Here is a 14676-nt window from a genome sequence, read left to right as displayed (position 1 = left end):
GTCTTTATTCTTATCTGTTTTAAGGATAACTTATGTTTCCTCTAGGATAGGAACTTTATAATCTATCCTTCTGCTAAAAGCGTTAGCTCTGCTGTTATTAGTTCCTTTCCTATAGATAATCTAGAAGTTGTATTCTAAGAGGAATTCTAACTATCTGACTTATTGTTTGTTTAGGTTCTTAGAGGTTGTAAAATATGCAAGATTCTTATAATCTATGTAGACTGTAACTTTGTGTTTTATACTAGATAGTTGTAGTCTTTATTTATAGAATGCTGCAATAATTGCTATAAGTTCTTTATTGTAGATCTAGTAGTTTAGTTCTAGTCTATAGAATGCTTTAGAGAAGAAGGTATAGGGGTGTAGTCTTCCTTCTTTGTTGCGTTATCCTAGTTGTCTGCCTATAGCAAAGTCTAAGGCATTAGTCTTAACTTCAAAAGGTTTATCTAGGTCTAGGATTTAAGTAATAGGTTCTAAGGATACCTATTGTTTAACTTTCTTAAATACGTTGTTATGTTCTTTAGTCTATTTAAATAGTATGTCTTTTTGTGTAAGGTCTTAGATGCATTTAACATTTCCTATGTAACCTTTAAGGAATTGTTAGTAGAAATTAATAAATCCTAGGAACAACTAGACGTCCTTAACGTTCTAGGGTATAGGCTAGTCCCTAACTACCTATACTTTCTTTGCTTCTATCTTAATTTATCCTAGTGTAATAGTATATCTTAGAAAATTAACTTTCTTGCTATAGAATTTGCATTTCTCTGCTTCTACTAGTAGCTTAGCGTTTTAAAGCTTCTAAAGGACTTTATATACATGTTCCTTATGTAGCTTAAGGGTAGGTAAGAAGATAAGGATGTTGTTAAGGTAGATAATAACAAATATGTTAATAAATTTGCTAAGAATGTAGTTAATTATTGTCTAGAAGGTAGTAGGTGCATTAGTAAGTCTAAAAGGCATAATAAGGTACTTAAAGAGTCCTTTGCGTATTTAGAATGCTGTTTTCTATTCTTTGCCTGCCTTTATTCTAATTAAGTTGTAGGCTCCTTTAAGGTCTAGGGCTGTAAACTATATTGCTTTATGTAGCAAATCTTAGAGTTTTAAGATAAGTAGTAGTAGGTAGCAATTCTTCTTTATAATGCTGTTAAGCTATTAGTAGTTAATATATAGTTGTAGCTTGCTATTCTTTTTTAGCACAAACAGGATTAGATATCCTGCTAATAATTTAGAAGGTCTAATGTATCCTTTCTTAAGGTTCTTATTAAAGTACTTATTAAGTGCCTTACGTTCTATTTTATTTAGTCTATATATTAGATAGAACTTTAGGTAGGATCCTTTAATAAGAGGAATCTTGTAATTATAAGGTCTATGTTTTAGTAAGCCTGTTTCTAACTTTAGGGTAAATAGCTTTTTGTACTTCTAGTACTCCTCTAGAATAGCTAGAAGTAGATCTAATCCCTAATCTAATGCTGCTAGGGCTACTATCTTAAGAGGCTGTATCTCCCTAAGATAGGTAATGTATTGCATGTTCTTTGTGTTTCTTATGTTGTTAAGAGGTGCTCTAAAAGATTTGTTTAAGGCCTAACTCTTGCAGCGCTGCTTAGTAACTAAATCTAACTATTAGAGTTAGCTAGTTCTCTAATCTATTTGTAGGTTGTGCTTCTGTAACTATATAATTCCTAGGATAACGTTAATATCTCCTATTTCTATAATGTTAAATTGGAGTTCCTCTTTCTAGTTATAAACTTGCAAAAGGAGGTATACTATCTCTAAAACAATAAGTCTGCTACTATACTTAACTTATTCTCCTTTAACTATTTGTAATGCATATAGGCGTTCTTTCTTTTACTATAGTATTTTTTGTTTATTTACTAGTTTAAGTAATATAAAGTTTCTTTAGGTGCTGCTGTTAATAATTGCATGCATCTATTATCCTTAGATCTTAATGTCTAGGTTAAAATGTGCTACATTATAGGTTGCATATAGGGTTTTGTAGTTTGTTGCTGTATGTTGCCCTTTTGTTGTAGGCGTCTTTAGTTTTTTGACTGTTAAGTCCCTTTCTTTTATGCCTTTTGCTAGGCCTGCGCCTTAGCTTTAGAGTAAATAAGGCATTTGTTGTATTTACATTCTTACTATCCCTTATTGTTGTTGTAGCATAGCATAGGGTATCTAGGGTCTAAGGTAAAGGTTGTAATGTTTCCTTCCTTATAGTATTACATTATCTAGAATAGGAGTTGTCTGCATAAGTAGACATCCTAAATAGGTTCTTTTGTATATTATTAAGGGTAGAAGTAGAACTTCTTCTTACCCTTTCTATATATCTTGCAGTTATTATCTAGACATTCTGCCTAAAAGAGGTCTATGTAGTCCTTGTAGTTAGGGTTTAGTAGGGGGTAGTCTTTAGGTATAAGTAGTGTAGGTAGATAGTTCTTCTTATATACTGTTTTATAAAACTAGACTAACTAGTTGTTATCCTTAAAGTAGATAATCTAATATTCTTATTGTTTTAGGGGTTTTAGGTTTTCTTCTTTAGAGCTAGATGTAATATAGGTTTTATAGTATTAACTAAGTATAATCCTGTAGTTAGGTGTATCTTCTAAATTATAGTCTAAGCTATCTAGCCCTTGTAGGTAGTTGCTTGTAGTGCGTTTGTATGCTTTTCTCTGTTAGGGGGTCTATGTTTGTAGGTCTTAAGGGTTGTCTGCTGCAACTTAGTTAAGCGTAGTGATCTTAATCCCTCCTCCTAGTATTACTAGTCCTTAGAGTGCAGGTCTCTTAACTTCTTTAAGTTGTCCTGTCTAAAGCATTTTGTTAAGTTGCTTGTTGATTTTGCGTGTAAGCTTCTAACTAAGGCCCCTTTGCATTATTGTAAGGGTCTTTGGTTGTTCTTAGGGTTTTTTTTTCCTTTTAAGGTTATTATCCTTCTTAAGTCCTTTCCTTGCATTAGGGATCTTTTAGTAAATAGCAATCCTGCAGGCTTGTTGTAGAATATTAATACATTATTGTTAGTATTCCTTAGGGGTTTTATATATCCCTGTCTTCTTGTAGCCTAACTAGGTTATAGCTAGAGTCTAGGGGGTCTTAAGGTACTATCCTAATTGTTTTTTGCTATCTTAGTAAGTAAGGCAGTTGTTGTTATAGCATGCAGTCTATAAGAGTAAGGCATAGGGGATATCTTTGTTAGCAATATTGATTTATTAGCCTTTCTTAGGTACTAGTTAGAACTGCTGTTTCTTAGGTTGTTAGCATTCTCTAGCTATATATCCTAGCCTATTGCAATTGTAGCACTTAAAGTCTTGTACCTTATTGTCTTTCTAGGCTACACTAAGGTCTATAGGCCTGCTGTAGTATCTATAGGTAGTGCTATTACAATTCTAGTTGTTCTACTAGTAGTTTCCTCTAGGGCGCTTAGCTTATCTGTTGCACTAAGGGTAGTTCTACTAGAATTGTTGTTAGGGTTGCTATTAGTACTTTTTAGCTAAGTTAGCTAGTGCTTACCTCTTGCCTTTTTCTTTGTGCTATTTGTAGAGATAGTTATTAATCTTAATAGCAAGTTTAGCGTATTAAAGGAAGTCTTTAGGGTAGTTAAGCTTAATAATCTTATCCTTGACTTTATCCTTTAAGTTACTATAGAACATAAAGATCTTAGTGTCTTTAGTAAGCTTAAGCTAGGTGCAGAGTCTTCTAAATTCTGTAGTATAGGTAGTAGCAGACTTAGTCTAGTGTAGGTAAGCTAAGTCTCTTTCTGCTTGTTGTAATTTATTAGGATCCTAGAATAGGGATTTTAAGGCATCTTTAAATCCTTAGAAATTAGCAAATATATCCCTAACTTTGCTAGAACAATAGTTAAGGATTTTATTATTAAGGTATTCTTTAAGGAAGGGTTTAAACCATTAAAAGGCTTATCCTTACAAGAAGGTTGCAGCATAAATGACTTTCTTAGTCCTACTGCAAAAGTTTCTTTAGTAAAAATTCTAATAGTTCTTAACTTAGATAAGGAATCCCTTAAGTGTTCCTAAGGTCCTATTGTAGGTAATAGGTAAGTTAAGCTTAAGTTTCTTACGTCTATCTACAGAAGTCTAAATAATATTAGCTATAGCTTGTAAGGTCTAAACCTCCTACTAAAGGGATGTAGCTTAGTCTGCTTTGTTTTTTAGAATCTTAGTTTGTTCTATAAGTTTGTTAATAAGCTTTTAAGTAGTAGCTAGGTTGTTATTATTTTATTCTAGCTTAGCGCAAATCTGGTTGTAGACTTTGCTAGTAAGAGAGACTTCTCTGTTAGTGTTAGGCTAGAGTTTAGGTAGACAGAAGTCTTCTATAGTCTAGTTCTTAACTAACTCCTAGGTAAGGTTCTAGGCTTGTTGTTAGCCCTGGGAGCTAGAGCTAGAAGTAGGAGTGTAATAAGTAGCTATTTTGTTAATACTGTTTGTTAGCTTTATAGGGTTAACTTACTAAATAGAAGCAATTAAAGTGTTATAGTTAGCTTTCTATAGTAGTATCTATTAGCAGAAGCTAAGGCAATAAAGCTAGGGAACAGTGCTATAAGTTGTACTAAAAGGATTAGGTCTTTAGAGGATATAGTAATTAGTTGTATATTTAATAAGGGGTTATAACATTAGTTACTAGTAAAGGGTGCTAAGAGTATCTAAGGGGATAATTACAAAGTTAATTGCTAAAGAGCTATAGAAGGTAGTCTATCTATGTAGAATAAATATCCTTATATCCTTAAGTGTTATTACTAGATTACTTCTTGCTGTTAGTAATCCTTAGTGTTAGGTTAGTTTAGTGGCTTACTGATCCTTAGTGCAGGATTACATTAGATCACTAGTAATCTAAACTAATCTATTATGTGACCTTCCTTAGTTCTTCTGTTTTGTCGTTTGGCCTGCGCCGTGCGCCTGCATACATGAGTGTCCTTCTGCCCTGCTGTTTGCGCCAGGGGTCGTTCCAGGCTGCATCAGTCACCAACTGAATTCAGGTCGTAACACCTACCTGCTTACTGCAATATACCTTAGAGGGGAAGAGAAGGCAAATAAGACTAAGCCTAAAGCCTACGTTAGGTATCTCTATAGTTATAATAGTACTAACATCTATTGCATCTAGGTCCCAGCTATTAATAAGGTTATAAGGACTAGAGATGTTACATTTAATAAAACAAAGCTATACAACCCTAGCTAGGAGGATACTAGTCTCCTTTATTAAACAGAGCTAGAGAGGGTCTTCTCTATCCTAGAGATTCTAATTCCTAATCCTTAGAGTAAAGATCTCCCTATAGATTTACAACTATAGAATAATAAAGATCTTTAGTATTACTTAGCTGCTGCAGTTAGATTAAGGGATGCTAGGGAATAGTGCTTTAACTAACAGCAAGAGCCTTAACTGCCTACTCCTACTAGTTCTCTAGGAATACAACTTTAGGAGTTACATACTCCTTTAGTTAAGGGGGTAGAAGAGCATATTTTAACTTATATAGACCTAAAAGAAGAGATAGTAACTTAGCAACTGTTACTATAAATAACTTTAGACTTAGATTAACCTTTTATTTAGGACCCTCCTACTCCTAAGTTAACAACCTATAAAGAGTTACCTACTCTAGATACTGCAATTTAGGATTGCTTACCCTCTACCTTATTATTATCTTTAGCTACAACTGCTAAGTTAACAATCTACATTACTAATTCTTTAGATGCTCTACCTCCTACTATAGGTATAGGGAGACTAAAAGGATAACTAAGAGGAAGTTGCAATAACCCTATTTATAATTAGGAAACGCTAATTAGTTAAACTAATTACTAACTAGAGGTAGCTACAAGATCCTCTTGCTAACTTAAGGATAGATCTTTATTAATTAGATCTTCTTTCTTCTAGTTAATAGATTTAACTAAGGAAAAGGATAGATAGAACAACTTTGCTTATAATCTAGGTTAAATTTATTACAGAGACCTCCCCTTACCTCCCTAGAAATACTCTAAAGCAAAAGAGCATAAGTTCTAGCCTAAGTAGCTAGCAGCAATAAATGTAGAATATTAAACAGTCTAGAAGAAGGGCACCTTTAAGCTTACTAGACTAGAAGACGTTAATTAGAAGATCTATTAAATTCTTCCTCTTAAGTAGGTATATACCTACAAATTTAATAAGCATAGATTTCTTAAGCAATTTAAAGCAAGGATCTATATTAAAGGAGATCTTTAGCTAATTAATAGGCTAGAAACCTATGCATTAATACTTACTAAAAGATTATTTTGCAGCGTAATAGCTCTTATAGCATGTTTTAACCTAAAGATAATGCAGCTTAATGCTATAAATGCCTTTACTAATGCTACTCTTAATAAACTAGTTTATATCTAGTTCCCTTTAGGCTACAGCAGGCTAGGATCCTACCTTATCCTTTATAAGGCACTCTATAATCTAAGGAGAAGCCCCCTTTTGTAGCAGAAGAGCTTCTTTAATACTCTTAAGAAACTTAGACTTACTTCCCTTAATAAAGACAACTGTATCCTTATTAGCAAGGGAGTCCTAGTCTTCTTCTTTATAGACAATATTGCTGTAATTTATTATAAGAAAAACAAAAAAATAGCTAAGTAAGTTGTTAAGGGACTTTAAGAGATCTATAAGATAAAGATTATAGGAGAAATAAACATCTTTCTAGGTATATAAGTTATTAGAGACTATAAGGCTAGTAAGCTTTAGCTAAGCCTTAATAACTATATTACTAAGATCTATAATAAATTTAGAGCTAATAAGAGGAAGAAGCTAACTAGGATGCTAATAGCTGCTAATAATCTTATTCCTAATAATTAGCAAGCAACTACAGCAGAAATCTATTACTACTAGTAACTTATTAGATCCCTTAACTATATAGGAGTTGTTAGAAGACTAAACATCTTAAGAACTTTATTTAAACTCTCTAAATTCCTTAACAACCTATTAGCTAATTACAAGAAGGCAGCTAACGCTTACTTTAAATACCTTAATTATACTTACTATCTTGTAATTAAATATAACTCTTAAGGACTAGGAACTCTCTTCTATGCCTTAAATGCCTCCTTTGCTAACAACCTTACTACTTGTAAAAGCACCTAAGGGTATATAATAATAATGTTTAGTAGCCCTATTAGCTAAAGGTTATTTAAGTAATATTGCATTATTACCTTAAGTACTAAGGCTAAGCTAGTTGCTCTTACTTAAGCTGCAAAGGAATATAAGGCTACTATCTAACTAGTTAAACAACTTTAGCTTAATCTAGATAGTAACTACTCTTTCTAGTGTAACAACTAAGCAACCTTAAGACTTTTTACTACTAAGAGACCTTAAGTAACTAGTAAGCTTTATTATATTAATATTACTAATCTTTAGCTTTATTAAGAAGTTAGAAATAGTCTTATTAACTTTAACTAGATTAAAACTAATAAGATAGTTGCAAATAGACTTACTAAAGTACTACTAGCTTAGAAGCACTACTAATTTCTAGCTTAGCTAGGTATAGCAAACGTTAAGCAATAAGTTAAGGCTTTTAGAGAAGCTAAGATAGTTTAGGTAGTATAGATGCTTAGGTAGGGTAATCTGCAGACTAAATAGCATTAGTTACAATACTATACAACTTAATTTAAGGTAATTCTAATCTTAGGTCTTTAATACTATATTACCCTACCTTCTATTGCTCTTACTAATCTTTAGTTATTAAAAGCTCTACTTTATCTAAAGATACAACTTTAATAGTTACCTCTCTAAGGGGGTATAATAGAATCCTTACATACTTCTATGCAAGTTATAGATATAACCTATCTAGAATAGTCTAACTATACTTAAACAGGCCAGCCTGTTATTTCTACCTAGCCCTAGCTTTAGAACAGTTATTAGGATAGCATTAGGCCTACAAGCCTGTAGTAATCCCATCTACTCTTTAGTACAAATAGACACTCTTTTCTACTTACTTATATATGCATATTCTGCTAGCCACCCTAACAAACCGTCACCCTGCATACTTGGACCTCTGGCGTGGTGTTCTGATTGGTTAAACACCGTTGCGCAAAACGCTCTGGCGTACCCCGAGGCATTCACACACACATCACATGCATGGTCGACATGGTCCAGCTTCATCCAGGCCTCACTCTGCTTTTTAGGATTCTAAGTACTTGGAGTATTCTCTGTGCCAATTTGTTGGTCGACTTGAGGAGGCTACTTGGAAAGGGCCTAATTAATGAATTAATTAGATAGCAACTGGATAGTAGTTGAATTCAATGAAATCTACACAAGAGACACGTTAGATGCGAAATAATCAATCGGTAAGCCTTTTCAAGCACTACTTTTACACCTTAGGTTTGCCTCTATCCACTACTTATGCTATCTCCAGGCAAGCAATACTCGCATATTCCTGTATTGAAGCTTACATTGGCTTTATTCTATCACATCACATCCTCCTCTCTTTAAATCCAACTCTCTTTCCCCACTGTATTCTCTACGACGTTGCATGAAAAGAAGAGGAAGAGGATGTTGAGAACGCCATCACCAACCCTGGCTTGCTTTCCCGCCGACTTGGCTTCCAAAGTCGTGGGACATCATAGTTGAATCCATCTCCACGCCGCAAGATCAAACCACGACAGGCCTGCCTTGGATGCACTGTTCGGATGGTTACCGCCGAGTACTGCTCGTTCTTTTTCACCGTACGAATCCCATGGTTGTACAGGCATGGAGTAGTGCAGAACCCGAGATGCAATGAGACAAACATCGACCTCGTCACATGCCCGAAGCCGAGGGCGGCACTGCGTGTTACCTTGCACGACGCAACGAGGGCCTACAAGATGAGCTTGCTGTTCTTGATTTCTCCCTCGGATCAAATCTTGTTCATGCTTCTAATTCTTCACCCCAAGTGCCATCCATCTTGTCTGAACAATCAACGATGTACCGCACTACTCCATGGTATCACCAGCCTCGACCAGACAACACCCGCGCCTGGCCCAACTTTGGCAACAATAACGTCGCCGGCAACAGAGTCAACATCAACAACTATGGCCCTGCTCCCCAGATACCGTTCGTCGGCCCGGGCCCTCGGCTTTTCGACTTCAGCCAGCTCTTCAGCGTCACAAACAACTTCGCAGCCGCCACGCCCGTCCGACCCGGCGGCGGACAGGCGGCCCAGCCCACCGACCGCCTCCGCAACCGCGTCACCGTCGCCCTCCCCGACGGCTCCCGGGTCCTCGTCGACCGTGACGTCCTCCACGAGCACCTCCCGCGTACGCGTAACCTCATGCAGGACGGCTACTTTGGCGTGCCCGAGTTCCTCCGCGGCTACGAGCACGGCATCATGGACAACGTCCTCGACCAGCGCGGCTTCGACGAGGCCTTCTCCCGCGCCGCCACCCTTGTCTTCCGTCACCTCGAGGACCTGAGCCGGTCCCAGGCCTCGGCGGCGAACCGGGCAGGCCGCGACGCCTTCGACCTCTTTGCCCGCCCGCGCTTCCTGCTCGCCAACGCGCGCGACCGCGCCGCCACCGTCCACGAGATCTTCTGGCACGTCTTCGTCCTCTGCTGCGTCCTCGACCAGGACCGCGCGCTCGGCTGCTCCGAGGCGCTGGCGCGGCCCGTCGCCGCGTTCCTCGTCGAGCTCATGCCGAGCGTCGAGGCCTTCCTGCCGCCGCGGGCCATGCAGATGCTGTTCCTGGGGTTCGCGCGCATCTTCCGCGAGACCAGGTTCGAGCTGGCGCTCCTCCAGGAAATGTGGGAGCTGATGGACGTCGTGAACCAGCGCGCGATGAGGGACCTGATAGGGCCCCAGCTGGCGGCGAACGGGGCGGGCAGCAACGCGCAGCGGATCTGGACCGCCTTGAGGCATTTGGGGTTGGTGTAGAATCCCGAATCGTGTTTGTTGCAGGGTGTACGGGACGGGCTCCTACTTGGTTTCGCATCCATGGTTCCATCTTTTATGTTATGTATGCTCATTGTATGCTGATCCCGCCTCTGAAAAGTTTCTTTTCCTATGGCGTGTTGATGGGTTTTATTAGCAATCTTTTGCACCAGTTGTTCGTGACTCAAACTTTGCTTGGTTGACTATTCCCCCGCAATGACACCGTTGTCCAGCCCAAGAGTCCCTTCGATGAAACTATCCAAGAACGCAAAGTCTAGATTCTCTAGCGCCCAGTTTTCCTCATTTCCTTCTCGTCCATATAGGGGTTGCTCCTCGCCTCCAAGCCTTCCAAGACCTGAGTTTTCAGTGCGAGGGATGGCCGGTAACGGGTCTTGCCTATTACTAGTGAGAGAGGTCCTGTCATCACCGTTGATTCCTGACCTGACGAGCAGCTCGTTTCCGTCAGAGCTAGCTGCCGGCAGTCTTCCCCCTGAAGGACCTTGTTTTTGGATCTTGATGACCCAGAAATGTGGAAGACAGATACGCAGAGTAGTGCCGTCATCGGACATCTTCACATGATACCCGAGGTCATCGTGCTTCTGAGACTCCGGCGAAAAGGCCACGGCGTACTTGCCACCGGATGCCACGTCTGCTTCTATCGCAAGGAGGTGCCTGAGAAGCGTGGCCACCCTGGTGGCGATCTCGTCGTCGTGCCGGTCGACCAGCTCTTGCATGATGGCCAGAGTCTGTTCCAAGAGCCCCCGGTCGCTGAGCCGTTGATGGGCGAGGAAGTGGAATCCGTGCTGGGCGGTCACGTCTTGGGGCGTGTCGCAGATGTGAGCCAGGCACAAGGCCGTGCTCGAGAAGAAGGCGATCAAGTCCACCCCCCGGCAGTAGTAGCGCGCGGGTCGAGTTGCGCGGAAGGCCATCATCCGGGACAGGATTTCGCGACTGGCGGTGAGGGCCGTCGACCTGTGATACACGTAGCCGCACTCCGACACCGGCCGCAGAACGCTCGGGAAATGGAGTTGGAGGAGAAGGTGGTAGTACATGAAGTGGTCGTTGAACCGCAGGGTATCGCGGATCCTCTCCGCGTGCCCCGTGTCGGGCGACAGAGTCGGCGTCACCCACCACTGAGCCGGCATCAACGCGGAGGCTTCTTGCAGCGCCCTGTCGATCCCCTTGTTGGTCTCGGGATCGTACACGTCCGAGGGATCCCGCCGGAGCAGACGGCCGCACGCGACGGTGCACAGGCGGAGATAGCGATCCAGCGGCGTGCACCCTTCCAGAGCCTCCGGGCGGGCGTAGATGTCGTCGAGCGAGCTCTGCGGCAGGCCCAGCATGAGAGAGAGATAGCGGTCGAACTGGACGAGGCGGAACCACAGGTCGCTCGGCTCGATGACGGAGCCGGTCAGGGACTTTGGCTCGACGCCGCGGTTCAGGCCGATCATCTGCGCAATGGCGACGGACCGGCGCGCGGCGAGCCACGAGGGCCGCAGGTTCCCGGCGTAGTTCTCGTAGAGGCCTTCGAGCATGATGCACTCGATGCCTTCGAGGGAGGCGACGAGGTCGTCGTCGGAGGTGACGAGGCTGTGGGCCGCCTTCACGGCCCGCGACATGAGAGCCTGCCAGGGGGTGCTTAGTCTCGAGAGATGGTGCGCCGAGGAAAACGGCATGCCCTGGAGGAACGAGGCCAGGATTAGGAGGCTCCGGGCAATCAGGGCCGGGTGAGACCCCGGCGGCGGCAGCTCCAGCAGTGTTGCGGACGATGGCAGCGATGTGCGGGGGGAGCCGGTCCTGGTACATATAACTGCCCGGATGATTTGCGAGGTTTCCACCGGTATAGACAGAATGATGTCCATGTCCTGCTGACTTGGCCAGGCTTCAAGGAGGCGTTTGCAGACGGCGTCGTGTGTTTCTTCTGCTGGTGCATCTTGTTCCGGGCGAGTGACCCTAGATGATTCATCCCTCATGTACGGAGATGCTGGGTAACGCCGCCCCTATTACCCTTGTCAATATGACTTCAACGACCAATCGAACTTGACTTACTTCGCTGCTGGAAGACGAGTGCCAAAGTTGTGTGTGGTTGCCATCGCCAGAGGGAGACGCTGATGTGTCGCACTCGTTCGCCATGGCAACCGGGGATCGAGAACGGCTCGTCGCCTTCCGTTTCCCTTGACGTATCTGCGCCGGTTGGCCATCGCCGACACCATGATCGACCCCATTCCCGGCTTTGAGCAGCTGCTTCACTAGCGCTTCCACCTGGCCCAACCGGTCGACGAGGTGCTTGCTGGTCCCGGGAGGAGGCGGCTGGTCGGTGACCTCCTGACTCACGCAGTCGGTGCCGCGACGCGTACAGCCGTCGCAGACGTCGTGATGGGCGGAGGAGTAGGTGCACCGGGCCTTGCGCCGCTTGCATTCCCAGCAGCTCTGGGTGCCCTTGCGCAGCTTCCGGCGCTTCGGCGTCGGGGCCGAGTCGGCGCAGGGGGCCGGGCTTAATGTGCTTGTTGCGTCCACCATGTTCCTTTCGAATAAGGAAGACTCGATGCGATGAGGTCCAACAGTGTGTGAGCTGGCTAGGGTGAAGGAGAGGGGGGCGGGCGCAGGCGGCGATCCCCCTTTGTTGGACCGCCGCTTTGGCGGAGATAATCAGCTGACAGAGACGCTTTCATTAGTAATCCTCCGCCGACGGACTTGGCTTCCGGTCCGGTGAATCGGCGGTGGAGTTCGTCCTGAGCACACGGCGAAGGGCCGCCGCTGCCCCACAAGGCACACCCGTGTAAACGGCGGGGGAAGATGTGGTATCATTATCAATATAGGACACAGCATTTGGAGGATGAGAGAGACTATATATATAGAGCCCGGTTCCAACATTCCAAGAAGACTTTTGCTTTCGACACCATCTCTCAACTCAGACTGTGCTTTATCATACTACCCAATCGATTGTTCAACTTAACACATTTTCAAGACTCGCACGTTCAACGTTTCAAACCAACGAAACAACCGGAAACACCGTCAAATACTCATCATGGTCAAAGTTGCACTTGCAGGCGGAGCTGGCAGTATGTTCCTGTGGTCCTTAACCGGTTGGACCTTAGTTACTAACACCCTATGTGGATGTTGGCCAAGAGGTTCATGATGCGCTGGTTGCGAGAGGGGTCCACGAGATCCTGGTTTTGTCAAGAAGGGTAAGATCAACAATTCCTGAAGCTTCGCTTCCACGTCACATATCTGGTCGCTAACCTTCGTCTTGATGCGCATAGGACGCCCCAGCCGAAGAGCTCTCCCCGGGAGTCCAGTGGGCAAAGACAACCTACGATGATGTCGACCAACTAGCCGAAACCCTGAAGGGCGTCCACACCGTGCTCTCCTTTGTGACCGGTTCAACCGATCCCACCAAGACCGAGCAGAATAGTGCCCAGAAAGTGTTGATCGACGCCTCGATCAAAGCAGGCGTCAAACGATTCGCTCCTAGTGAATGGGCTGCGTGAGTGACCCTAATCCATGCATTAATAACCCCCCCCCCCCAATCCTCTCTAATCAGCTGTAATTAAGCGCCAAGTTCGATCACATGTTCTGGTATAACTTCAAGGGCGAGACACGTACGTACCTGGCGGAGGTGAACAAGGAGAAAAAGGTGAAAAAATCTCTACAGCGTCGCATCTTGCAGTGACTGACGAGATCACAGGTCATTGAATACTGCCTCTTTCAGCCTGGTTTGTTCACCAACTACCTGACCTACCCCTTCAAGTCGTCCAAGCACGTACACCTCTTCGAGACCCCGATCAACTACCATCGGCGTCGAGCCCTCGTCACCGAGGGGAGAGAGGACGCCATCTTCACATTGACCACCGCCCAGGACTTTGCCAAAGTCGTAGCCTTGGCGGTCGAGTACGAGGGAGAATGGCCCGTCATCGGCGGCATCAAGGGCGCCACGATGACTGTCGGCCAGATCATCGCCCTCGGCAAGAAGCTCCGTGGTAGGTTCCCCCGATAATAGATGCAGCGAAACCGAATGCTGACTGCCCTCTTCACAGGAGAACCTTTCGAGGTCACGAGGCTCAAGGATGAAGACCTCAAGGCCGGCGTCGTCGAGGCTCCGTGGCTGCCCTGGGTCGACCACCCGTCCATCCCGGAGGAGTCGATCCGAGCCTTCTCCGGAGCCATGCTCTCCGGTTTTCTGCTGGGTGTCTCGGCTGGCAACTTCGAGATCTCAGATGAGTGGAACCGGCTCCTCCCGGACTTTCGGTTCACCCAGCCCGAGGACTTCCTGACGACCGCGTGGGCTGCCATCGACGATGGTGCCAAGAGTGTTCACACTGACTACTGAAAGAGTGATCAACGGGGGTGAAATTTCCGACTTGTGTGGAAAAGCCGTTGAGTCTACTGTTAACTAGATTTACTTTGCGTTGAACTACATCCTTTCGCTTGGTTTAGCTGTTGAGCTGTAGTGACTTTTGAATACGGCTGACCACTACCACATCTTCTCTGGGTTGCACTTGAATATGTTCTTGTTTATACTAACTTCAGAGCACTACCCTGACAACAATGCAAGTTTTTACCGGGGCTATTGGAATGGGTCTCATCGTGATTGCAACATGGTTGAAGAACTGTTTCGAATGATGAATTGAGCTTTTGACTATGGTCCGTTGACTAGATCACAACTTGGCAATGTGCTTCAAAGACCATCTAACACGCAGGAATGCATGACCTCCACAGGCTATCAGCCATAACTACGTCTTTCGTCCCCAGCCTGCGCGGTCTTCCAGTGCTGAAGACACCTAGCGGCTCAGCTCCAAGGCCGGGCTGCAGTGGGGGCAGCTGTCTCTGTCGAT

The 14676-nt window shown here is 43.7% G+C and overlaps 3 protein-coding genes across 3 annotated transcripts; 2 read left to right on the top strand and 1 right to left on the bottom strand.

Moving 5' to 3' along the window:
* Positions 1-8737: 8737 nt before the first annotated feature.
* CDEST_05757 (uncharacterized protein) lies at positions 8738-10038 on the top strand (the record flags this gene model as incomplete). The annotated part of the gene is made up of 1 exon (XM_062921916.1): positions 8738-10038. One exon carries the CDS (start codon positions 8738-8740, stop codon positions 9842-9844), a length of 1107 nt encoding a protein of 368 aa, XP_062777967.1. The 3' UTR covers positions 9845-10038.
* Position 10039: 1 nt separating this feature from the next.
* Positions 10040-12438, bottom strand: CDEST_05756 (uncharacterized protein). The gene is made up of 2 exons (XM_062921915.1): positions 11891-12438; positions 10040-11841 (listed from the first exon to the last, which is right to left on the bottom strand). Exons 1-2 carry the CDS (start codon positions 12359-12361, stop codon positions 10045-10047), a joined length of 2268 nt encoding a protein of 755 aa, XP_062777966.1. The 5' UTR covers positions 12362-12438; the 3' UTR covers positions 10040-10044.
* Positions 12439-12869: 431 nt separating this feature from the next.
* On the top strand, positions 12870-14171 carry CDEST_05755 (Putative NmrA-like domain, NAD(P)-binding domain superfamily; the record flags this gene model as incomplete). Its single annotated transcript, XM_062921914.1, has 6 exons — positions 12870-12903; positions 12998-13029; positions 13105-13328; positions 13397-13478; positions 13530-13821; positions 13879-14171. 6 exons carry the CDS (start codon positions 12870-12872, stop codon positions 14169-14171), a joined length of 957 nt encoding a protein of 318 aa, XP_062777965.1.
* Positions 14172-14676: the final 505 nt, after the last annotated feature.

Source organism: Colletotrichum destructivum, chromosome 3 (assembly GCF_034447905.1).
Source record: "Colletotrichum destructivum chromosome 3, complete sequence".
Taxonomy (NCBI): Eukaryota; Fungi; Ascomycota; class Sordariomycetes; order Glomerellales; family Glomerellaceae; genus Colletotrichum; species Colletotrichum destructivum.
This window is presented reverse-complemented; position numbering and strand designations above follow the sequence as displayed.